General features: G+C 51.5%; 1 protein-coding gene across 1 annotated transcript in view; it reads right to left on the reverse strand.

Annotated features, from left to right (window-relative positions):
* SNX29 (sorting nexin 29) overlaps window positions 1–26,126 on the reverse strand; it is a 563,948-nt gene that overhangs the window by 28,585 nt on the left and 509,237 nt on the right. The window contains exon 20 of the mRNA XM_066382590.1: window positions 16,582–16,721. Within this exon, the coding sequence (XP_066238687.1) occupies window positions 16,582–16,721 (140 nt within the window). The remainder of the gene's footprint in view (window positions 1–16,581; window positions 16,722–26,126) is intronic.

The following is a 26,126-nucleotide window of genomic DNA, read 5'->3' on the forward strand; positions in this document are numbered from 1 at the left end:
CGCCCTCTGGGCATTTACCCTGGCGGGGCAAGCAGCACAGGTACACAGGCCCGGTCAGCATGAGGCGCTGGCCGCTGGGATGGAGGGACATAAGTACGTGTGGTGATGGGACTCAGGAGAGGCGCCCACAGCCTGCTTGATGGTAGTGGTAACAAGGTGTCGGATGGCTGAGGGAAGACTGATGAAGCCGGACAGAGACGTGGCCCAGGTCAGAACTCAGGAGAGAGCTCATGCTGTGGAGAATGGTGTGCCGACAGCTGGTGGTGGATCTGACAGGGAGGAGGTTACAACCGCGGGACTGAGAGGTTACACCCAGGGCCCTGCAGTCTCACAGGTCTGGCTCCATCACTAAGTATGAATCCCAGTTAACTAGTCTCTCTGAGTCTCTGTCTTCATCTGTAAAATGGGCCATGTAATTACCCTCAGAGGGGGAATTATAAAAATCAAGTAAGATCATTCTGGCAGATGAAAAGTGCTAAATGCTGACCATAATAAGTCCAAGGAATAATCCTGTTACTGAGCACACACTCCCTGACATAGCACATCTGTTCTTTGCCTGCACAACTATTCCCTGATACTTTGATACAGAAAATGCTCAAGAAAGGATTCTAGACGTGGGTAAGATGGACTAAGCTCATTCCACCAGACGCAGCTATAAACCTGGAGAGAAAGCACGGGCAGCTACTCCAGGACTCTGGAAAATGAAAAATGGCAGGTGGGCTGGGGCAGATGACAGAATTTGATGTATCATGAAACCTGCATTGAGTGGACCGGGGTTCAAGGCAGCCTGACCCCTGAGAGTAGGCAGGGTATGAACAGAGAGGGCTCACGATGCGATCTACCTCGCATCCGTCTCAACGACGAAGGTAAGAAACTGCCAGTGCCAAACGCTGACCACGTGCAGAGTACCTGCTCTCGTGCATCGACGGGGGTGTGTGTGGGGGGAGGAGTGTGGGGGGGTACTATGGTGTGGCCGCTCCAGAACACAGTCTGGCGGTTTCTTACACTTACCACACCACTCTTAGTCTTTACCCCCGAGAAATAAATATTTTAGTTCACAGAGAAAACTGCACATGATTGTTTGTATTAACTCTATTCAAGATGGTCTACAACTAGAAAAACACAAGTATCTTTTGTGAATGGATAAACAAACTGGTATATCCATATGATGGAATACTTCTCAGCAATAAAATGGACAGGCTACTGATACACCCAATGTGTGGGTGAGTCTCAAAGGACGTGCTGAGAGACGCAAAGGTCACTCACTGCATGATCCCGTGTGGATGACTTTCTCAAAGACAAAACTATAGTGACGGAGAGCAGTTCAGCAGTTGCCGGGGCTCAGGGCTGGGGGAGTATGTGACCATAAGGGATAGAACAAGAGAGCTTTCTGGGTTGCTGGAGGTTCCTACACCCTGATTGCGATGGTGGTAGTTACTCAAATCTATACATGTATTAAAATTTATAGAACTTAACATTAAAAAAAAGTCAATTTTACTATCTGCTAAAAGTTTTGTTTTGTTTTGTTTTTTAAGTCAAGACAAGCACGACTCTGGTCAATATGTTACAGGCCCTAATTTGGCCCTTTCCCAGAATGCAGTGAGTGGAACTACTCCTCTCCGAGCCTACTGTTGATTTACGGACTGTCTGGGCTCTGATCACTAGCCTTCCCTCCATCTGCTGACTAGCTGAAATGCCGTGTGCGGGACTTCACGGCTGCGCCCCACGCCACCCACCGCACCCTGGCATGCCCTGGCTGGGTGAGTTACTGATCTGTGGTAGCTGCAGAAACAGCCCTGGCTACCCACCCCTCTCTGGGTCTTGCCTTTGCCACGTGTCTCTGCAGTGCCCTCCCACTATGACACTGGTCTCTGCCGTGGGACTGGCCTTGGCCAATGGGGCGCTAGCAAACAGGACCCAGTCAGAGCCAGGAAGTGTCACAGTGATTGGGCTTCCCCTGTTCTCACTCTCTGCCATACTCACCCAGGCGATCCCGCCGGTCCTAGTTGTCCCATTATTCCCAGTCAAGGCCATGGTGGACCAGCAGAGAGCTAGCTGTTGCCCAGATATGGAAGCAAACACAGCCAGAACCTGAGGAGTATCCAGTCTATCACCCAGCGCATGAGCAACATGCTATTGTTATTGTGTGCCAGCCAGCATACAATGGCTGTTTATTACACAGCGTTAACGTGGTAGCAGATAACTGGTACATAACCCACTAAAGGAACCATGCTCGGTTACCACGCATAGACATCACTTAGGAACTTCAGGGGGAATGCAGAGTCCTATGAAACTGTCTGACCACTGAGAAGAGAGCTGACCATCACACAGACTGACCATACTGTGGTGGGACAAGATGACCTGGTCAGCAAAAGGTAGTCAGCTTCTTGTGTGGCAGAGCCTCCTCACCCTGACATCAGAGAATGCTTATTACTATGTCTTTTATTAACTCAAAATAGGATGGAGGTTATTGTGCCCCAAATATCCTAAATCTTCCTCTGCTCCAAACTGAATTTTCAGATGCTCTAATGTTTAAAAATGGAAGGCATGGCCTAGCCAATTGGCTCAGGGGTAGAGCGTCTGCCCGGTGTGTGGAAGTCCCAGGTTTGATTCCCGGCCAGGGCATACAGGAGAAGCACCCATCTGCTTCTCCACCCTTCCCCCTCTCCTTCCTCTCCGTCTCTCCTTCCTCTCCCGCAGCCAAGGCTCCACTGGAGCAAAAGTTGGCCTGGGCGCTGAGGATGGCTCCATGGCCTCTGCCTCAGGCACTAGAATGGCTCTGGTTGCAACAGAGCAATGCTCCAGATGGGCAGAGCATTGCCCCCTAGTGGGCATGCTGGGTGGATCCCGGTTGGACACATGCGGGAGTCTGTCTCTCTGCCTCCCAGGTTCTCATTTCAGGAAAAAGTAAAATAAAATAAAAATAAATAAATATGTACACACACACACACACACACACACACACACACGACATGAAGTAGGGCAAGCAATTGTAATACTACCTAAGCTTTCACCTCACATCACTGGGAGACTGCACTGAGTCTGGACAAAGAGCTGTAGGGGTGCAGCTTCAGCTGAGGTACCCCCTGGAGGGGCTCCAATGAGGTGCCATCTCGTTTAACCCTCTCAGCAAGCCTGCAGGTCTGTGCTGCTGGCTCCACTTTATAGACAGGAAAACCGAGGCACAGAGAAATCAAAGTCACAAGTCCACAAGGCAGTAGAGCTGACACTTGAACCCAGGTCTGTCGGACTCAAAGCCTTGCTCTCAGGCACCAACACAGCTGTTTGAATCATGAAAGAAATTGACACCAGAGCTTTGGCTTACCTAATATAATGAATCTGACTATGCATCACACTGAACAGTTTACTGGAGTAAGAAGAAGGCCCATCATTTTGGTGGAATCAGGTACTTTGCAGTCTGGTGTCTGGGCTCAGCAATTTTGGGCTTGGCCATGCGGAAGCCATCTTGACACTAACAAGATCACAGAGCCTCAGTTTCCCAGATCAACTTGACTGATACTTGGGCAGAAAAGGAGTGACCATGGTGGGGAAACTCATGAACGGTCTACTATCTTCCAGACAGCCTCAGTGAGTGTGCTTGCTGTGTGTCCCCTTGAAAATCACACCGCTCCAAGGTCTGCCCCGTCCTGAGGAGCCAGAGATGAGTGGTATCGACTCCTGCGAATCACAGGGCGATTCCCGCTGTCAGTGCGGCCAGAGCTAAACTAGTAAGTGCTCACTGTGTGCCTGGTGTGCAGCGCCCTGGCACTGTTGTTAAATCTTTGAATCTGCCTCCTGAGGCAGGGCCTGTTATCTGTCCCATTTCACAGATTGGGAAATCGAGGCACAAAGGCCTTAGAGGGTGTAATCCAAGTTCACCAAGCTAATAAATGGCATGACCTCAAGTGACACGCAGGTCCGCCTCACCACAGCCCTTCCTTCGACAATGCCATTCTGCGTGTACCTTTCACATGGAAGTCATAAAACAAGCCGCTCACAGATGCCAACAGAACGGCTTGTTTCCTGTTGCATTGCTAATTTCTCAACCTGCCTCCCAGAACAAGCAAGTGTGAAAAGCCTCCTTGACTCTGTCGCAGCAAGTGCTCCTGCGTGAAGAAGGAAAACAAGGATCCTCGTCTCACCCAGCAGTCCACGACCTGCTTTACCTGGCTCGGTGACAGGGCCAAGCCGGCAGCTGTGTGCTCACAGGGGAGTGTTCCCAAGGCCAAACCAGGGCGTGGCTCTCCTCTCTGCTGGGGTTAATACATCCTGGGCGTAGTCGGTGAATGAGGATCGCTAAGGGCCGTGGCTCACGAGCGAGGCAGTGAGGAAGGGGAGCGGAGGGTGTGTGTGCTGGGCACCGGTCTCAGACCCCTTCTCTCAACTGGGTCAAAGCCCTCATTCCTTAAGCCAACTCAACCCCATCTCCCAGGCCTCTCTGGACAAGATTTACCTCAGGAGTTAGCCCCAAAGAGGGAGAAATGGGTAGGAATTTGGACAGCACCAACCAGCAGTGGCATAACAGATACGTGCAGTGAGAGGCCACAGCAGGGACGGATAAAACCAATGGCCAGTGGCCACACCAGAGACCCTGCAGAGGACAGGCGTGTGGCCTAGATGAGTGTGACGAAGTGCAGGCTTCCTGTCCCAGGGCATGGAGGACCCATCATTAAATGCAGACCTTGGAAACAGCCCAACACGAAGACATGAGGACTGAAAACCAAAACGCCTCCCTCCACCCACTGCACTGTCCCTGGGCCGGGGAGCGAGGCAACACAGCCTCCAGCTGAGAACCACGGGGCAGAAGCACGAGGAGCCCCAGTGGGGCACTCAGGGCAGGGGCCGGGGAGCGAGGCACCACAGCCTCCAGGTGAGAACCACGGGGCAGAAGCACGAGGAGCCCCAGTGGGGCACTCAGGGCAGGGGCAGGGAGCGAGGCACCACAGCCTCCAGGTGAGAACCACGGGGCAGAAGCACGAGGAGCCCCAGTGGGGCACTCAGGGCAGGGGCAGGGAGCGAGCGACAGCAGGAGCCCACCACCATCAGCCTCCAGGTGAGAACCACGGGGCAGAAGCACGAGGAGCCCCAGTGGGGCACTCAGGGCAGGGGCAGGGAGCGAGCAACACAACCTCCAGCTGAGAGCCATGGGGCGGAAGCACGAGGAGCCCCAGTGGGGCACTCAGGGCAGGGGCAGGGAGCGAGCAACACAACCTCCAGCTGAGAACCACGGGGCGGAAGCACGAGGAGCCCCAGTGGGGCACTCAGGGCAGGGGCAGGGAGCGAGCAACACAACCTCCAGCTGAGAACCACGGGGCGGAAGCACGAGGAGCCCCAGTGGGGCACTCAGGGCAGGGGCAGGGAGTGAGCAACAACACAGCCTCCAGCTGAGAACCACGGGGCAGAGGCACGAGGAGCCCCAGTGGGGCACTCAGGGCAGGGGCAGGGAGCGAGCGGCAGCAGGAGCCCACCACCATCAGAACAACCAGTCCTGCAGCAGCGGCTCTGCACGCTGCCCTTTCAGGTACACTGTGCCCTTGAAGAGAATGTGCGTCCTGAACGCAACAGGTGAGACGCCATACTTCCTTTTCAACCCTGGAACAGACGCCATTGCCCTCCAAGAACCCCTGTCCTTGGCGAGCTGAGAACTGCACAATACGGCTGTGACTTTTACAGGGACAAAGCCCTGCCTATGGTCGTGCAAAGACCAGACACACAAAGAGCCCCCGTAGGGAACATACTCACACAGCACTTTGTGCAGAGGAGCAAACACATGGCTGGTCGAGGGGCCCTTGGGGAACACAGTGGCCTCCACACAGGGAGAGGGCAGGGATGCACTTGGATTTGACGCAGGAATCTACCACTTAGGGATTGTTTCGATGGACACATCACTTGGCAGGCCCAATCTGTTAGAGGGACCTCAGCCAGAACTCAGTGGGTGCTCTGTATTGAGGGTGTGGTATCAAAGGTCCCCTTTGTCATCGCTGTCCCCTGGGACTGAGTGGGTGGCTGCCTCCTTCCACCCACAGTTCTCACGGGTGAAACAGGCTAATGCAGTCCCTTTCACCCTAGAAGACTTTTAATATCCAGTAGGCCATCTGTGGCCCACAGATATTTTGTTTGGCTCACAGACTGGTTTCCAATGTAATTTTAAAATCAGATTTTATATCTAGTTTTGGGTTTCCGTCATTTCTTGGAAAACTCAAAGATCTGGTAACTTACTGTCAGCCCCACATAGCAACAGCCACCCTGTGTGAGTAGAGGCTGACCCTCTTAGACAAGGCCTGTGAGCTCCACTCCCCACCCCTCCCTATTGTCGCCCTGTTAGGCTTTATTTACTTAAATGACCTGCCGCTTCCCTACAGGTGCCTGAGTCTGCCACAGTTCCTAGGCGATAGGGGTAAACTTGGCGTGTTTGCTCTGTTGATCCTAGATGCTGGGAAGGTGCCCAGCATCACTAAGCAAGACTCTGAAAGATCACGGAAGCAAGTCAGGAGCGCCCTCCCACTGGGGCACGTCTGTCCCAATCAGGGGTCAGTCCTGGTGCTGAGCTGCTTCCTCCCCCAAATAACAGACCTGATTAATGGTGGAAATAAGAGGTGGCAGCTAAGAAACAGTGGCAAAGGCTGCAATGGGAAAACACTTCTGCCCTCTAACTTCTACAAGTCTGCCCATGGCCCGCTCTGAGCTGGGGGAGGCACCAGTGCTCTGCCCTCTATCGTGTCCAAATGGAGCGCCAGGACGTCAGAAAAGGGCCAAAGATTCTACAAGCCCAAACGGCCTCTATCTGATCGAAGTTGTCCCAGGACCCCAAGGGGCTAGGGTTCCCTACACAGTCTCTGAAGGGGACTCCAGGTGGCACAGTGCATAGTGCTACACATCAGAATAAACTGCCCTGCTGTGCAAAATGACGGCAACCAGTCCTACGCTGTCTCGGACAGCTGCCAGTTCCCGAGCCCAGTTCCTGCAGGGAGGTCTGCCATCAGGCAAGCAGGGAGGGGGAGCTGAGCTGGTTCCCAGGGGGAATGTGACGGGCGGGCTTGGGCCTCGCGAAGGCGCTGCTTCCCTCTGCAGCCTGGATGACTGGTTCACAGTGCTCTCCCGCCACCAGGGTGACAGTTGTGCTGCGCCACCTGCTCCATGGTTCTCAGCCAACTTGGCAGCGAAGGAGGACAGCTTGCTATTCTTAATGCTCTGAGACGAGCTGCTAATTCTGCAGGAGGCTTCTCTGGGAACCTCGCCCTCGCAGCCCTGGCCCGGCTTCCTCCCCCTCTGCCGGAGGCTCCGCACTGGGGCCTACCCCAACCTCCAGCCCTGGCTCTCACCTCTCCCCATCCTCCCCCATTTCCCTGGGCACGCTTCCCCGCCTCTGTGACTTCCATTCCCAAGTTTGCAGAATTTCCAAATTCCTGAAAGGAGATGACACTTTGGGATTTGAGAGTCAGAAGTCAGAATTCCCAGGTGTTCTTGAGAACTCCCCAAATTATGTCTTAACATATTCCCAACAGTCTTCATACTATTTATTCATCATTGTGGAAATCTAAAATGATTTGCTTACTAAGTAAGAAATATTTGGTTTGGAAGTATTTACAAAGAATCGTAGCCTGGAGTGAATATTCAAACGCTGGAAAGCACCAGTGAACAGCAATGCCCCTGTGACCCACCAAGGCGAACAGTGTCGTGCAGAATCACCGTGCTAACTGCTCATACAAGGACTTGCTGTGCTTCCAAAGCTTATTTCTTGGACTATGTCTCACATCAAGTATATCATGCATATAAATGTATTAGTATTTATCTAATTTGTAAGAATGACTCATTGCTTATAGAAGAGAGAAGCATGAGCACACACGTATGACACAGCATCAGCTAAGAAAGGCCTGACTGACTGGATCATCACCGTCCTCTGCTACAAGCCCTTCTGGTCCTTGGGAACGACCCTGACCTCTAACTGTGTGGCTCTTCCTGCGCTTGCGTCTCTCCCCTCGGTGTGGACTAGTTCAAACCATGAATGTTGACTGCTGAACTTCAGTTTTCACAGAAGAACTGTAATACTCTTTCCTAATTTCTTGACTGATGTTTCTGAGATTTGGAAACATAATGTTTCCTGATCTGATGCCGAGCTCTGAGTATGCAATCCTTACAGACTCTCTCTTGCCGGGCTCCCAACCAGCCTTCGGGCCCTCCCAGAGGTCAGTTTCTAAACCCAACACCTCATTGTCACCTACTCTGCTCCCAAACCAGTGCCCCCTTCGCCCCCTTGACCATCATTCGCTGAGACTCCAGCCTCAGACACTCGGGAGTCATCTGGCTCAGCCCCCTTTGCTCTGGGCTATTATGAAAGCACCCTACCCCAGCTCCCACCCTCCCTCCATTCTCCCCCCCCCCCCCCCGCTGCCAGTGTGACCCCTATAAAGCACAGGCCTGACCTCAAAGGCCTGCCCTCAGGCCCCAGCCTTGCTTTCCAGAACATTCTGGAAATGTCCTGTTCCCTGGGCAGGGCAGATGATGACGTGGCCTCCCTGAACCTGGCAGGTGTTCCGCACATCTAGAAGGAACGCCTCCCCCTTCTGTGCCTATCAAATTTCTGTATATCAGATTGGTAGAAAAGAGTGGGGTTTGTGATCCCTGAAAAAGTTATCTGAGCCAGAACCACTCTGAAGAATCAATCCTACAGACCTACCTCCCAAAATGTGCAGCTACTGAAATGTTCCTGGCAACACTGTTTGAGAGGGAAAAATCTGGAAATGTCTTCAATGTTCAAATAGAGCAATGGTGAAATAAGTTACAAAACAGCCCTTGCAGTGGATACTATGTAGTTTTCAAAAAGAATGAGCCAGTTTTATTAAATTCAAAAGGCAAGCTACAGAACACCGTGCAGAGGGTGTCTCTGGCTTATGTAAGTATTGATGATTTCTGCAGTTACATAAGAAACCCGACAGTGATCTTGGGGTGGGGGTGGGGGCACGATGCCCAGCGGAGGGGCGTGTGACGTTTATTTCGTCTTATGTCTTTCTGTAGTGCTTCAGTTTTTTAAAATACCATAAGTTTATCACTTCCTCCAAAACGTCTGCTCCCCAGACTCTCCTTCCCCCGGGCTCCGTTGCTGCTGGTAAAAATAGTTACACACATACGGAGCTTACTATGTGAAAGGCGCTTCTCTAAAAGCCTGAAACTCTGTGCTGTGTCACCCTCACGGTGACCCCATCAGGGGGGTGCAACTGCTCTCTCCATTGTGGAGATGAGGACACCAAGGCCCAGAGGAGCTTAAGTGATTTGCTCGGGGCCACCTGGCTGGTCAGTGGCAGAGCCAGAGTACAAACTGAGCAGTCTGACCCAGGGCCAGGTGCTCTGCAAATCCCTAGAAACAAATATTTGTTGATGTGGATACAGAGTTTGTCTACACTGAGCAGCTTGGGGCATCTGTACCTCTGCCTGGTCTGGCAGGAGGCGGGGCATGTCATAAAAGTTTTCTTCTCTCACCTGACAGCCAGTCCTTGTCACAACTGCTTGTCACACTGGCCTTCCTGTTAACCTTAGCCAAGTCACCAACTCCTCCTGCCAGGACCCTAACAAGCCACCCAACCTGTCCGCTCCAGTTTCAATCTCTGTCCACATCCAGAGTGTGACTTTAAAAACATAGACCTGATTATGTCACACTGTTCCAAACCTTCTGGCGACTTCCCAACAGACCTGGAAGAAACCTCAGTCATTGTTATGGCCTCTAAGGCCCTATGTGATCTGACCTCCTCCCCAGTCTCATTGTTCCGCTCTCTCTCTGTTATAGACACACTGGCATCATTGGACACACTCAGCTTGTTCCTGCCTCAGGGCCTTTGCACTTACTATTCCCTCAGAGAGGCCTTTCCTGACCATTTCACGGGAAGCATCCTGTGTAATTCCTTAGTTTCTAATTCTACATTAATTTTCTTCACATTCATTTTCATTCAGCAGTATATTTTTTTTGTCCATTTTCTATCTCCCCCACTCTGAAAAGCAGAGGATTTTTACCTTTTTTCTGTCTTGCTCTCTGTCATTTTCCCAGTACTTGTTGGGTACTTAGTACATGCTCAATAAACAGCAGCTGATGAAAGCAATGTTTGCCCAATACAGACCCCTTCGAGGGGACTTTTCAGATAGCCACACAGCAGAATTTGTGTCCTGGAAATGTTCCAGATTTTTCTGGAAACGAAAAGCTGGGCCCCTCATTTTCTTCCTCCCCCTTCTCCCTCCTCTCTGTGGAAGTGGCCTCTCTCCTGTCACCACCAAATGGGAGGAAATGGCAGCAATGGAACGTAGTCACTGTGATTGGTGGGCTGCCTAGGGGACAGGGGGGCTAGCTGAGAGGAAGAGCCGTCACCCTCATCACTTCCGAAGAGAGGGATTCATCCTGATTTCTTTGAGCGGGAGCCCTGTGGACGAGCAGGGCCAGCACCCTGGGGACCAAGCTTTCCCTGCATGCCTTGAAAGCCCCTTCACATGTCATCTCTGCAGGCGACAGGTCCATGGGTCCCCAAGGGAGGGGTCTCAGATAGGGGCTTCCCAAGGAAGGAGGAACTGGCGTTGTCCTGCAGGAGAGAACTGGCCCCTGAAAGGGAGGCTGCCCCCTGGGCCCAGGCCAACCTCTCGGCCTCCAGAAAAGCCAGAGCTCCATTGTAGCACCCCGTGTCCCCAGGGCAGCCCAGGGGCATCATCCAGAGTTGGAGAAACCAGGGCAGGAAGGGGGCAGAAGGAGGTACTTCCAGAATAATTTGAGTTTCCCCAACAGATCAGCGATGGTGGCTCCGCATTTCCTGCAGGAGGAAATTCAGATGCAGAGGAGACCCCTTGCTCCAGAGCCATGCCTCCTTGGTGGCAGGGCCCAGGTTGTGCTGACTCCAACATCCCCTGCTTTCCCCTGGGCCACCAGGGACCTCAAACCCACGTGCTTCCAGGGCCAGGCAGTGACGTCAGTCAGCAAAGTGGGCCAAGAGGAAATGCAAGAGAGGGGACGGAAAGGGGCCAGACTGGGGGACACTTGTCCCCTCCTCACATTTTTTTTTTGTATTTTTCTGAAGTTGGAAGTGGGGAGGCAGTCAGACAGACTCCCACATGTGCCTGACCGGGATCCACCCGGCATGCCCACCAGGGGGCAATGCTCTGCCCATCTGGGGTGTTGCTCTGTTGCATCTAGAGCCATTCTAGCACCTGAGGTGGAGGCCATGGAGCCATCCTCAGTGCCTGGGCCAACTTTGCTCCAATGGAGCCTCGGCTGCAGGAAGGGAAGAGAGAGACAGAGAGGAAGGAGAGGGGGGAGGGGTGGAGAAGCATCTGGGTGCTTCTCCTGTGTGCCGTGGCCGGGAATCGAACCCGGGACTCCTGCACGCCAGGCCGACGCTCTACCACTGAGCCACCACCCAGGGCCCTCCTCACATTTATGTATATATATATATTTATTCCATGCCTTTCAATTCAATATAATACCAGTTATTACCACTTCAAAATACACAAGATAGATGCTGTTTTCCCTTTTTGTTACAATAACTCTTAAAAAGCAATGCATATTATGAGAACATTTTTTAAAACGAAAAGCAAGATAACCCATAATTTTACCTACCAGAGAAAAAACTTTTTTTTTTTCCCTAAATGAGGTATAATTGACATATAACATTATATTAGTTTCAGGTGTACTACATCATGATTCTATATTTGTGCAAATTGCAAAATGATCACAATAAAGCTAGTTTTCGCCCATCACCACACTTAGTTATGAAATTATTTTATATTTAACTTTATTTGTATTTGTATAATCTTTATATTTTACTTTCGAACACCGTCTGCACCTAACCAGACTGCTGGTCTAGCCACATGCTTTGAGACCTCACGCATAATCTCTGCACTCCCTCCTGGCGACTAGGTGGTGCTGGGGACGCTGGGGCCTGGAAGGTTCGGGCTGTTCCACCAAAGGCCGGGAGAGCAAGGTTCCTAGGAAGGGCCAGTGTCATTCCTGTTAACAGTGAGCAGCAGGTAGTAGAGCGAAGGTATCCACTTAGGTTCAGGTGACCTCTGGTGGGACACAGCTTGGAGAATTGCATCCCTGAGCTAAAACCCCTGCTCACTTGGGAGAGCATGGCAGCTCAGATTTCAGCAAAAAACATCTTTAACAACTTGAAGAGCGAGTGTGGCGGCAGGTGGGGGTGGGGGTGGGGAAACCATCGCGTGTTCTCTGCCGGAAACCCAGCTGGAATTGGTGCTGTGACCTACATTACTCGAGCTTCCACCTCCGTAACTCTTCCTCTCCCCTCAAGGAACAGTGGAATGTGATACGTTTCCCAAGGATAAATTGCTCTGCGGAGAAAGCCCGTTTTAATAACATGCTAAGTGACAGCGCAGCAAATCATCTGAGCCTTCGCCGCCGTGCGGTCCAGTCTCGCAGAATGACTTCTTGGAATCCGAGCCTCCCTTCATTAACGTGCTTCCAGAAGCACACCTGATATTCCCTCAGTATCTGCTAACACCTGCCACATGACCCGTCCCCGTGTGCACCTTTCTCTGAAATGCTCGGGCACACAAAGAGTATGGGGCTCCCAAAAGAAGAGGGTGTTGGGGGGCTGCCATTCATCTACTCACCCTTTTGGTGGGCGTGCTGTGGTCCCCACCAGGGCCACACTGACACACACAGCTTAGAATGAAAAAGAAATGGCCCGCTTCCTACTGCCCTACTTTCTAATGCAGACCGCTGCTGGCTTTAGCAAGGAAGGCAACGGGAGGCAGAGAGATTTGGAGAAAAAATTCAACCTGCTGATTCTTCAGCTCTCAGATCTGTAGAGAGAGAGGGCAGAGTACTTGGAAGTCACAGTGCCCCTTGCAGAACGCAGTGAAATACTGACATGGTAAACAGAAAAAATGAAGCAGAAGAGTGTGTACAAAAGCAGGTCCCATTTAACACTGGACTTCAGGCTGCACAAACTTGAAAGTTTTAAGGAATATTTATTTTTAAAAAAACAACACCAGAAGAAAACCAGGAGCAAGGTCTACCCCAGGCTTTTGTTCCCCCATCCACGCCCCCGTCCTGCCGGAAACTGGAATGGGCCCACCGGTCCTGAAGTTCAGCAGTGCACTAGCTCACAGGACATACAGGGAGCACAAGGGCGAGCCAAATGCACCATGGGTAACATGCAATGTCTGGTCCTCACATGCAAACCCTGTATGAAGAGGCCAACTGAGCAGTGGGACTGCAAACCCAGGTGTTTGCAGGGGACAAGCAGGTAATATGAGTGAGTGATGGCACTTAAGTATATGAGAAAATAGCAAGAAATAGCAAGGAAGGCTCCGCTCGGTGAGAACATGGTGGTACTGTTGGGCTACAGCTATAGCCCAGTGAGGCTGAGTGGGAATGGAAGCGGGTACCTGTCTGCTCTGGCTGCCATAACAAATACTACATAGTATTTGTGGCCTAAGCAACAGATATTTATTTCTCACATTTCTGGAGGCTGAAAGTCCAAGATCAAGGCGCTAGCAGACTCCGCTCCAGGTCAAGGAAGGCAGCCTCTTTGGCTTCTAGACAGCGGCCTTCTCATTGTGCCCTCACATGGCAGAGAGAGGCACTCTGGTCTCTCTTCTTGTTGTAGGGGCACGAATGCCTCACCCTGGAACTTCACCCAAACCTTACCACTTCTAAAAGAGTCCAGATATCATCACCTTGGAGGGCTGAATTTCCACATATGAATGGGAGGGGAGGGGATACATTCCTTTCATAGAAGTTGTCACCAATTCTCATTTTCAAGAGAAGTCTCAGAATAGATTTTTAAAAATCTGACACCGTCTCACCTTTTGACGTTGGCCATACTTTAATTTAAAAAAACAAATAACAAAACCCCACTGGACCGGTCAAATAAAACAGGTCAGAGGGTCAGGCACTATCCACAGGTCATGGGTTTATCACCCATGCCCCAAAACAGGGGCTCTGGCCCCAAACAGCCCAGGCTCCCCACGTGCTGGCGGGTAACCCAGGGGTCAGCCACGTAACCCCCAGAGTCTCACTTTCCTTACCAGTATTAGCTGGAACCTTATAAAATGGTCCTTTTATTGACAACTTGGTAAGGTCCCACCTAATGAAATGGAAGTGTGGTGCCTACCGAATGGGCTCTCAGGGAGAGGAAGCAGGTCAGCCGTGAGGGCAGCACCTCCAGCAGGTGCTCACACAGCGGAGCGGGGCAGGGAGCCGCGGGGCAGGGAGCCACACACCCACCACCTAGTAAACAAGACCACTGGTGTTCACTACCAGCAGGTGCTCACCCAGCGGAGCGGGGCAGGGAGCCGCACACCCGCCACCTAGCAAACAAGACCGCTGGTGTTCACTACCAGCAGGTGCTCACCCAGCGGAGCGGGGCAGGGAGCCGCACACCCGCCACCTAGCAAACAAGACCACTGGTGTTCAGTAGCTAAAGCTGATCTTTGGGATCCTGAATCAGCATTTAAAAGAGCCAAGGAAATCTCTCAAGATTTATTCATTTATTTTAAAAATGCTTTTCAGGGATTATTTCCTCAGCCAAGAGAGTTTTAAACTAGGAATACCAATCTCGCTGTTTTCCGTGGAAGCACACAGACCAGAAATGATCACACGGAGGTTCACCTGCTCATCTTCCATTCCCCCAAATGAAACAACCTGCGAATTCCGACCCGTAACCCCACCTCGCTCAGAAAGACAAGGTGGAGAGGGCAGCTTAATTTGGAACCGCGAGGAAAGCCAACAGAGAAAAGCCGTTTAATTCATCTGGGGTCCAGACCAATGTTCAGTCAGAAATCTCATGTCAATATTGTGGCATTTGTCACAATCTCCTACTGACGTTCTTTGTATGTTTTAAAGCCTATGAAATTGAACCTTATGTTCTCTGCTAATCAGGCGCAAAAGGTTGCTCTCCCAGCTCTGCCTAATGACAACCAGCGCGGCTGAGAGGTGCTCTCTCATTAACGCACAATCTCCACAACCCCACAGGCCAGTGTTTGCCAGACGCTGACCAGAGATGCAAGGACGTGCCAGGCGGGAAGGCCACCCGCTTGCCTGCGTGGGTAGGTTTTCTCCTTCTCAGACTGGTGGCAGGCAGCCTTTCTTAGCATCAAAGCCTTAGGACCAACTCTCTAACTCAATTTTCATCAGGGAATTCAGCCAAACGCACAGGGCCCGGTGAGAGTTTAATTTCCAATACCAGTCATGGGCTGGGGGAAGAACAGCCACTCCTCTCGTGAACTGGTGTGGCGCTCCCAAAACAGCGAGATCAAGGCCCTGGTATCACAAACAACTGATAAAAATAAAAACTGTTCCACACAGTGTATTCTACTAAGAAAAGGGCGTCTGTATCACAGGCAGCACGATACAATTATATCTTCTCACGAAAGCCGCAAAACAATTAGAAAAACCTCAGCGAGCAGCTTGGCTACAATTTCAAAGGCCCTGAGCAGGGAAGCGGGGCAGCGTGGCCCGTGTTTGTCTTGGAAGTTCAGCTTGGAAATGCTGGGAAGTGTGACGCTGAAGGAGCACCCCCACATCAGAGCAGCCTGTGTTTAAGTTACAGCATCACTGTCAGCATCGCTCAGGTCCCCCCCACTCCCCCAGCACACCATTTTAAAGAGTTCCAATGAAAAGAAACTCTTATCTTATCCTAGCAAATCACACAGACTCAGACCACCGTTTCTCAGATAATGAGACCCCGTCCCATTTTGGGGGTGCCACAGGGTTACTGTGTGTTTCTATCCTGTGTTTTCGTGATGATGACAATATTTTAGAAATAATGAAGTTATATTTTATAACATCTAGACTCTGTAAGAACCAAGTGCTACTTCATCATTCCAGTTCTCTAAATTCCAGGGACGTACATGTCTCAGGCCAGTAAGAGACTTCTTAGGACAAAATGGACTCACTGGTGAAAAGGTGGTGACACCACGTGACGGCCACCTGCTTCAAGGTGCTACACAAACAGATGTCTCCCGGCAGAGTGACCCGAGAAGCACGGGAGGCACAGTCAGCAGGCAGACACCGCGTGGCACACGACAGACCAAAGACCCCGCGCACCGCTGCGGGCAGAGACCCGGGTTCGGCAAACGCAGCAGCAGCTGCACTGACAACTGCGACTCATAACGACTGTGTATGCTTAACGTGTAAACTTTACATTGTTTTACTTTATAAGGAGGTGTAAGAACAAGGAATGTATATCTAGTTTTAAGTTTGTTCATATGTAAGTAATATTAATATGAAAATCATTTAAGTGGATGGAGTGGGAGTCTGGGACTTTTTTGACACTGCGAGAGCATTTTAGCTCAGGAACACCTGTGAGCTAGAGGGAACATGAGCCTTCCTGTGACCACAATGCATGCAAGTACCAAACCTCCCAGCCCTGCATTTCCTTACAAACCTCAAACCAACAGCGTTCATTTGCAGACTCACTCTGTCATGACCTCCAAAGCACTGTGCCCAAGTCTCCTGTCAGTGCTTCCCCGGGAGGCTGGGTCCCTGGGTGTCTCGGACACAGATGCACGTGGCTGTCCAGCACGGAAGAGAGACAGAAGGTGAGAAGGCGTGCGGGCGGAGCATGCCCGAGTGGTACTTACACAAAGAAGGGCATCAGCTGGATGAGGGTCTCCTTCTTGGGGCTGGTGGCAAACTCGGGGACCATCTGGATGACTTTGTTCATGACATGACGCAGGTAGGTCTGGAGCTGCTTCCTTCGTTCCTCTACAAACTTGGCATCCTGAAAAGACAGACAGCTGTGCTCAGAGAATGCTTCTTACTCATTAAACAACTTCCCCACAGAACGCACATGACCCAGCATCACCACCCAGACAGCGTAGTTACTGAGTGACTGCCATGCAGAGGGTGTCTCAGCTCCACACGTGTGCTCACGTTTAATAACAGGGAAGATGCTCATGATATTAAGTGGGGGAGAGCAGGACCATCAAACTGCCCACAGTGTGTGCCCATAAATGAATGAAGGCTTGGCAATGGTGGCTGTTGTTTATTGAGTACCCGCCATGTGCCACTTGTGAGGCTCAGGACAGGACTAATAAACACAGTCATTGCTGTGGCGCTGGTGGAGGTCACAGGCCTCTGAGGAAGACACAGATAAATCAGTGACCACAAGGTCAGTGTATAATTCTTAATCACACTAAATGCCACCTTGTAGAGAGGGTGTTAATTTTGCCTTCACAGAATTCTCCGAAATATAAATCAGTTGCCACTATTGAAGAAAGATCTTATTAGTAAATAAACAAATGCCACCTTCTCCTGACAAACTAGGAGACAGGCAGCACAGTCCGCCCACAGGTCCCACTGGGCAGGCACAGGTCTGGGGCAGTCCCCACCCCTCCAGCTCAGGGGCCCATGCTCCGCCCCTCCTGCTCACACCCACCCCGCCCTGCAGCTCCCTGGCCCTCGAGGCAGGGCCGGCTTCCCAGGTGCGTGCCCTGTGTAGTCATGTAGGGTTGGAGCTTGGATCTGTGTGATGATCTGCCGTCACTGTCTTGAAATTCTTAATACTTTTGGAACAAGCACCCCACACGTCATGCTGTCCTGGGCCCCACAGATTCCACAGCCCATCCTGTTCATTCCCATCTGCCACAGGGGCCCTGGCTTATAAGGGAGGCCTTGGCCAGCGAGGGAGCAGGAGAGGCCTTCTCCGAGGAGGTGATGCTCTTGCTGGGCCGACGGCCAGGAGGGCTGAGAGGGAACAGCAGAGAGGGCGGCAGGAGGGACAGGGTCGTTCATCCTCACAAGAACAGAAGATGCACAGGCTGGCTAATCTCACCGTACGCTGGCTAATCTCACGTGACAAAGGAGGAAACCATGGTCTAGAGAGGAGCTGGGAGCTCACCCCCGGGGTCCGACAGGTGGAGTGGGGCACTCCTCTCCCCTTACACCCTGGGGTCAGCACAGAGCCAGCCCGGGCGGGACGCAGCCACAGTCCGCTGAATGAGGCCTCACACCTGCAGTCACTGAGAACCTGCCCACTGTGTACCCTGATCCCTGACTGAGTCCCCACAAGGCCCTGCCAAGGACCCAAGCGTGGCAGGGAAAGTAAGACAGCCGAATTTAGCAGATAAAAATACAGGATGCCCAGTGAAATTTGAATTTCAATAAGCAATGAGTCATTTTTCAGTTTTCATAACTCAATATTCAATAATTCATAATTCCATAATTTTCCAGCATTCAAGTGTGCACCACACAATAAAACCTTTCCGGGGGACAGTTGGGACATAGTGAAACTAAGAAATTATTCATTGTTTATCTGAAGTTAAAATCTCCATTGGTGGCCTGTGTGTCACCTGCAGCCCTCTGAGCACCAAGCAGGAGGGAGAAACACAGAGCAGGTGCCCGGGCACTCGGAGTCACAGCAGGTCCTCTAGCCCACAGCCACCCCCTGATGACTCAGCAGCGGGGACATCCCTGGGGGGGTGGCAGCAGTGGAACACTGCTGGTGGCCGCTGCACTCCATCACCAGCGCAGTCCTGGGCAGCTGAGCAGTGCGCTAGCATCCCCGCAGCCTGGCGGGAGGCCCAGGCGTGCTGAGTGGGCAGAGTGGAGGCACCGGCCCCGAGAGCCACCCGTGCTCTGCTCCCTGGCCTGAATGCCAGGGTTCCATGGTCTCCGCGTTTCAACCCATCATTAAGCAGTTAGACACTCCCCGTTGGGAAGGTGGTTAATATGCCCGGTTAGTGCCGACCCAAGCTGATTAAGCCTAGTTTTTCATCTGCACAAGCAGCCCTGAAGACGGCTTGCGAGGCCCTGATGCAGGAAGACAGGAACGGAGCTAACAGCCCAGGAAGGACGCCCGGACTCTCCTCTGCTTGGAGGGCTGCTCAGAGCACTCCAACCGACAGGGAGAGACTGGTGATGGCTCCCCACGTGACCTGTGGGGCTGGATGACAGGGTCCTCGGAGGGTGAGGGTGCCCAAATGGAAGGTCAGAGGACCCACCCAGAAGTTGAATCTGCCCATTTCCGCTCGGTCAGCGCCTCTCCTCCCCCAGGTCCCGGGGCAACGGGGCCTTGGCAGAAAGGTTACCACCTGGAGGACTCCCCAGTCCTTCCCCTGTACTGATTCCTCAGGCTGGCGGGTCCCTGGAAACCCCAGGCCGCCCCTGAGAAAATCCAGCCCAGCAGCAACGTGAACTTGATATGCAGGCATTCTGGCCTGAGCCACGCAGAAGAACAGTGCTCCCCACGGCATCCTTCTTCTCACTCTGCGCTCGGAGCTCCCCCTGCCTCCCATTCTTACTGCACGTCTGAGGCTGGACACAGGCTTGGGCAGGGTCAGGAACTTTCCTGAGGGCTCAGAGCCCAGGGTCCCAGGTCTTTAACCTTCAAGCAATGAGAGCCGCCTCAATCCAGAACATTCTTGAATTTACTGGAGAAAAATCCACAGATCTCCTAAATGGCAGGCTTATGGGTTATCTTTAGCAGAAGATACTTACTATGTGACCAGAGGCCCTGTCACTGCAGTGCTGACCCGACCCCTGCCCGGGATGCTGCGTCCGTGACCACGGAGGTGCCGGCACCTCGAGCACACCCGCGATGTGGCAGAGCGCGGAGGGGCAGAGACCATCTCGGAACAGCTCATGGACGCTTGTATTCTCTCCTGCGACTGTCATTTCACTTCTTACATTCTTTTATTATAAAAATTTCAAAATATGGCAAAAAGTAGAGCAGCTAAATCCCCATAACCTTTTTATCTAATCTTATCCGAAAGTCTTCACCCTTTTCCACGGGTATTTCATCATCTTTACCTTTTCGCCGAGGTGCTGCACCTTTCCGCTAAGGCGTTTTACATTTGGTTCGACGTGACGTTTCACACCTGAAGGCTGTGGTGCGTTTCTGCGTTACTGAGAACATGTTCCTGTTTAACCACGATCACCTCTGACAAAAGAAATGGCGTTCTTTTGGTGTTAGTGCATGCCTAATACGGATTCACACATTTGAGTGTTCAAATGTGCCTGCTGTTTCTGGAATTTTTTCAAAATTTATTTTTAATCTTTTGGTATGACGTGGTTGTACAGATTTCAAGTCTGCAATTCAATATAAAATTCCGAAAAGGAGCTGTGGTCCTCCCAAGCACAGAGCTGACGGCTCTTGAGCAGAGTGACTGCAGCCTCACTCAGAACAGAGTCCCCTGTGGATCAGTCGGTGCTGACCTTTGGTGAAGATGGTCCTGCCTTTTCACCACAAGCTGCTGATGGCGTGTGCGGCCTAACAACGTGTTAAACCTGGATATTTCTGCATAGATTCGGACTCCCGGCCTCTCTTGAAAAATGAGCAGACCCACGCTCCCGAGCTGGAAGCACAGGGCCAAATTCACTCCCGCCTGCGCCCCCGCCCCATCCTCTGCCTGCCTCCCGTGGCCGGACTTTGAGACGCCTAATTTATACCAGTTGCACAGATAGCAGGATTGCCCAAAGTCCTGCAGAGCCACGGAAGAGACCACCCCCCTGTGCGATGATCACATCACAAGATGCGACAACAGTCCCTCAGGCAGCCAGAGCATGTGCATTGCCATTTATCAGCAGGTAGTACGTCAGGTAGTAAACCACTTGCACCTCGGGCTTCTCATCTGTAAAACAGGGATTAGGATGGCGCCCCCCTCGTGAGTGATAAACCTAGACTAAGCACCTGGTAGCCTAAGCGTCGCCTGCCCAGTTCTGCGACAGATGCTGATAATGCAGGGATGCTCTTATTCAAGGAGGTGCTATGTGTGCAGGCTGCAGACAGGCAGGGAGGGGGCTGGTGCTCAGGCAGGGGGCACGTGCGGGCTGCTGTAATCTACAGGTGCTCAGGGAGGCTCACAGGAAGTTTACATGAGGAATGCAGAGAGGGTTCACTCAGAGGAAGTGAGTCCTTGAAGATGCTGCTTCAGCTTCTCTCAGAGGAAAGACATTGTCAGGTGGTCTAGGTGGCGCCCTCAGTGGGGGAAGGGCATGACAGGTGGAGGGAACAGCAAATGCAAAAGCCACTGGCATCTGACCAGGTGGTGGCACAGTGGACAGAGGGTCAGACTGGGATGCAGAGGCCCCAGGTTTGAAGCCCTGAGGTCACTGGCTTGAGCATGGCCTCATCCGGCTTGAGCACGGGGTCGCTGGCTTGAGAGTGGGATCCTAGACCTGACCCCATGGTCACTGGCTTGAGCCCAAGGTTGCTGGCTTGAGCAAGGGGTCACTCTCTCTAATGTAGCCCCCCCAGTCAAGGCACATATGAGAAAGCAATCAATGAACTAAGGTGCCGCAATGAAGAATTGATGCTTCTCATCTCTCTCCCTTCCTGTCTTTCTGTCCCTGTCACTCTGTCTCTGTCACAAAATAATAATAATAATAATAAGTAAATAAAAAAATCATAAGCAGCGAAGGAGCTTGGCTTGCTGGAAGGACAGAAAGAAGGCCCCCCGTGGCTGGGATTAGTGGGTCCAGGGAGGTAAGACTATAGTGGCAAGTGTCCAATCGCACACAGCCTTGAGACGAGGAGAGAAGCCTTGGGGAGGTGGGATACAGGAGGCGCATGCCCTCATAAGCACTTAGGAACACTGCTGTTGGGGAAATAGGCGGTCGACGGCCCTAAGCAGAGTGGTCTTTCAAAAATCTATCACAACACTCTCCTGTTTGGAATTCTTCCTTGGCTCCCCATGAACTCTGTCTACCTCCCAACACTTACATCTAAGCCACTTACATGGTTCACAGGAACCTTCACAGGGTGGCCCTAGCATGCCCACCAACCTCACTTCATGTCACCCGGTCCCCAACATCAACACCCACCCAACATCATCAACATGACAGCCCTCGGACTTCCTTCCTGTGTCCTGCACACTGTCTCCTCCTGCGTCCAGGCCTTTCGCAGGCTGTTCCCTCGGCCGGGAATGCCATGTTCTTCAGGCTTCTGCTCTTGGGCTCCCACCTCCTTGAGGCCTCCTGGATATGCCAGCTAACGTTGGGGCTCCCCAGCACCCCCATCCTCATTCCTTCACAGCCCCTACCACTCCCTAGAATGATCTCACTGGTTCATTGTGGGCCTCCTCTACTCAACTGTAAGCCCCAGGAAGGCCCAGACCTTACCTGTATTTTTCATCCTTATATGACCAGAGCCTGACACAGTGTCCAAAGTTCACAAGAGGCTCCATAAATATTTGTTGCAAGAATGAATAAATGTGAGGGAAGCAAGGGAGACCACCAGTGAGAACAGTTAGGAGGCACTGCCGAGTCCAGACGAGAGATGACAAAGTCCCCGACTCTGGAGTATGATGGAGAGAAGGAGGCTGGCCTATTAACTAGCTCCCTGGTCCCAAGTCTCTCTGGGCAGGAAGGGAGGAACAGAAGACCAGTAATAAGTGAATGAAGACAGGGAGCTGGTCCTTCAGACTCCCCATCTGCCATGCGGGGCTCCTGGAGGAGACTTGCATCGTGTAGGGCCTGCCCCACTGAGTAGGGTCCGGGGCTTACAGAGCCTTGGGGTGCGTGAGATGTTTGGGCTCTGGGGGCTGCAGCCCAGACACGGCATTGGGCGTGACCGGAAGCCAGCGCTGGAATCTGCCAAGCCCTTCTGGTGGCCACTTCATGAGCCCCCTGCTGCCCGTGATCCTGTGTCACTATGGGCGGCATGCCAATCACAGGCCCTTTGTCAGTTACGGTTCAGAACTAATAACAGAGAGCACTGGGAGCTAGTCCTCGCTTTACAGAAGAACATTCAGGACTATTTTAATAGAAGTATTTTTTTCCTCCAAAAAAGGTTAATTTTATTTTGAGCTTCAAGAAGATAAAGACACCATCAAATTAAGAATAGCTATTTTTAAAATGATAGATGACAAGCTATGGTTTCCAGAACAAATGCTCAGCCCCCCACCCTGCCTGTACCATACAGCATTTTCTCCTTTGGGTCATTCCTGACAAGTGCGTCTTCCCAACCACGCCCGCCTCTCCCAGGGGCTGTCCCCAGGAGCTGTCCCCAGGGGCTGTCCCCAGGAGCCAGGACGCGCTGTGTGGGCTGCCGGGTGGTGGGGGTGACCATGTTTCCAGAGTTCCTCTTGTTTTCATCTAAGGCCGTCAGTGGTGTTTCTGCACTAGGGAGAAGGTCCACTCCATCAGGAGCAGCAAGCAGCCCGGGCCCTGCTGAGAGACGGCTGCTTCGGAGTCAGCTGACCTAAAAGCACACCACTGGATAGACAATTCTAGCTGGAATTGGAACACCAACTAGGACGCTCAAGGGGCCAGGCACTAAGGTCCCCTGGCAGGGAGAGTCCCTCCCCTGCCCGGTTCCGATGAGACCGGGCATAAAGGAAGACGGGTTTCCCAGCATGCCTGCAGTGAGATGGCAGCCAGAAGCCAGGGCTGGCCGCTGCGCAGTGAGCGGGAGGGAAGCACCACGTCCCAGGTCCGGCCATGACAAGGAAAGTGCTCCGAAGCTCCTCTTTCCCTCTCTCTCCCCCTCCTCCAGCCTTGTGGGGAGGAGGCCAGGCATGGAGACGGCAGAACCACTGGAAAGAAGGGTCACCAGAGCCGCCCAGTCTGCACTGGGCTATGTGATGAATGAGGAAGGACCTTCAGTGCTAAAAGCCACAGGGTTTCAGATTTACGCCACATGCAATTAGAGATAGTTGCGTTCATGGCTCACTCGATGACTCTGCCACATGCCTACCCTCGTCAGAGACAGAATGCCCTGGAAAAGCAACACTGGTAGAGAGGGGTGTGGCCAGCCCTGGAGGAGCTTAGCGGCTGGTGGGAAAAGGAGACAAAAACAGGTACAGGAATCCACAGCGATCAGGACTACGGCAGAGACAGGACGGACAGGAGGAAGGAGGACAGACTCAGCCCGGGAGGCGGTGCTTTCAAAGCTGAGACCTGCAGATGAGAGGAGGGCAGCACCGGGACAGGAAATGCACAAGAATAAGTTCAAAATGGATAAAGGCTTAAGTGTAAGACTCAAACCATAAAAATCCTAGCAAAAAACACAGGCGGTAAAATCCCGGACATTTCTCATAGCAATTATCTTTTCTGATATATCTTCTTGGGCAGGGAAACAAAGAAAAAAAATAATAAACAAATGGGACTACATTGAACTAAAGTTTTTGCATAACAAAGTAGACCATCAACAAAATGAAAAGACAACTCTCTGCATGGGAGGACATTTGCCAGTGATACAGCTGATCAGGGTGAGTTAATATCCAAAGTTTATAAAGAATTTATAAAACTCACCACCAAAAAATCAAACAGTCTAATTAAAAATGGGCAAGGGACCTGAATAAACACTTCTCCAAAGAGGACATACAGATGGTCAACAGACATAAAACAAGACGCTCAGTGTCACTAATCATCAAATAAATACAAATTTAAACTACAGGGAGATACATCACCTCAGACCTGTCAGAATGGCCATCATCAATAAATCAACAAACAACAAGTCCTGGTGAGGGTGTGGAGAAAGGGAACACTTCTACACTGCTGGTGGGAGTGCAGATTGGCACAGCCACTGTGAAAAACAGTTTGAAGTTAACTCAAAACATTAAAAATGGAACTGCCTTAGGACCCACAGATTCCACTTCTGGAAATGTACCTGAAGAAACCCAAAACACTAATTCGAAAGAATATATACACTGCTATGTTCACTGCAGCTTTATTTACAACAGTCCAAGTGCCCAAAAGTAGATGAGTGGGCGGAAAAGTTGTGGTACATTTACACACTGGAATACTATCGGCCATAGAAAAGAAGGAAATCTAACCTTTTCCATGGCGTGGGTGAACCTGGAGAACATTATGCTGAGTGAAATAAGCCAGAGAAAAACAGGTGCAATATGATTCCACTTATATGTGTAATCTACTGAACCAAATATGCAATAAAAACTGACTCAGATCAGACTGACAGCTGTCAGAAAGGAGGGGGCTTGGGGGGTGGGTAAAAATATGTGAAGGGATTAAATAAACAAACAAAACCCCCTCACAGACACAGACATCAGTGTGGTGATCACCAGAGGAAAGGTGGGTGGGGGCAGAAGAGGGTAAAGGGGGCAAACGGGGACAGGAGACTGGACTTTTGGGAGGCTAACACACAACAATACAATATACAGATGATATATTACAGAAGAGCATAATGAACAGTGGGTCACGAGGGACCCTTTTAGCAGGTTCTAAAACATCACCCCTTTTATAAGCTTTCAATGAAGCGTTTTTACCAAAGGCGCACAAAGTATCTGTCCCTCCAGAGAGCTGTATGACACACAACCATTCTCTTTCCCCACATCTCTGCTCAGAATGAAATGTAGAAAAGAAAGGCTCTAAGCATGAGTAACTTTTGGCAGAACTTACTTTCTCTAAAACAAAGAGACTTTTAGCAGAACTTATACTTTTTTCTAAAAGACTCCCTACCCCTGGCCTTGGGGATGGTTTCCCAGGCTGTGGCCTTAGGATAGTTCTGCAAGGTTGCAGATGTTCCCAGAATGTTTCTCCCTGAATTAATCTTATAGCTAAGCATTGTAAGAGAGCTTGTTTCACTGCTTTGTTTTACTGCTAGGCTTTCCCTCCTCCCCATTCCCCAATCAGTGGGTAATACTGTCTTTAAAAACTAGCCCCATTGGCCCTGGCTGGTTGGCTCAGCGGTAGAGCGTCGGCCTGGCGTGCGGGGGACCTGGGTTCGATTCCCGGCCAGGGCACATAGGAGAAGCGCCCATTTGCTTCTCCACCCCCCACCCCCCCTCCTTCCTCTCTGTCTCTCTCTTCCCTTCCCGCAGCCGAGGCTCCATTGGAGCAAAGATGGCCCGGGCGCTGGGGATGGCTCCTTGGCCTCTGCCCCAGGCACTAGAGTGGCTCTGGTCTCGGCAGAGCGACGCCCCGGAGGGGCAGAGCGTCGCCCCTGATGGGCGTGCTGGGTGGATCCTGGTCGGGCGCATGCAGGAGTCTGTCTGACTGTCTCCCCCTGTTTCCAGCTTCAGAAAAATACAAAAAAAAAAATAGCCCCATTAAAATGTCTATATTACCCAAAGCAATTTATAAATTCAATGCAATACCAATTAAAATACCAATGACATACTTTAAAGATATAGATCACATATTCCAAAAATTTATATGGAACCAAAAGAGAACACGAATAGCCTCAGCAAACTTAAAAAAGAAGAATAAAGGGGGAGGTATCACA

This window comes from Saccopteryx leptura, chromosome 4, assembly GCF_036850995.1.
Source record: "Saccopteryx leptura isolate mSacLep1 chromosome 4, mSacLep1_pri_phased_curated, whole genome shotgun sequence".
Taxonomy (NCBI): Eukaryota; Metazoa; Chordata; class Mammalia; order Chiroptera; family Emballonuridae; genus Saccopteryx; species Saccopteryx leptura.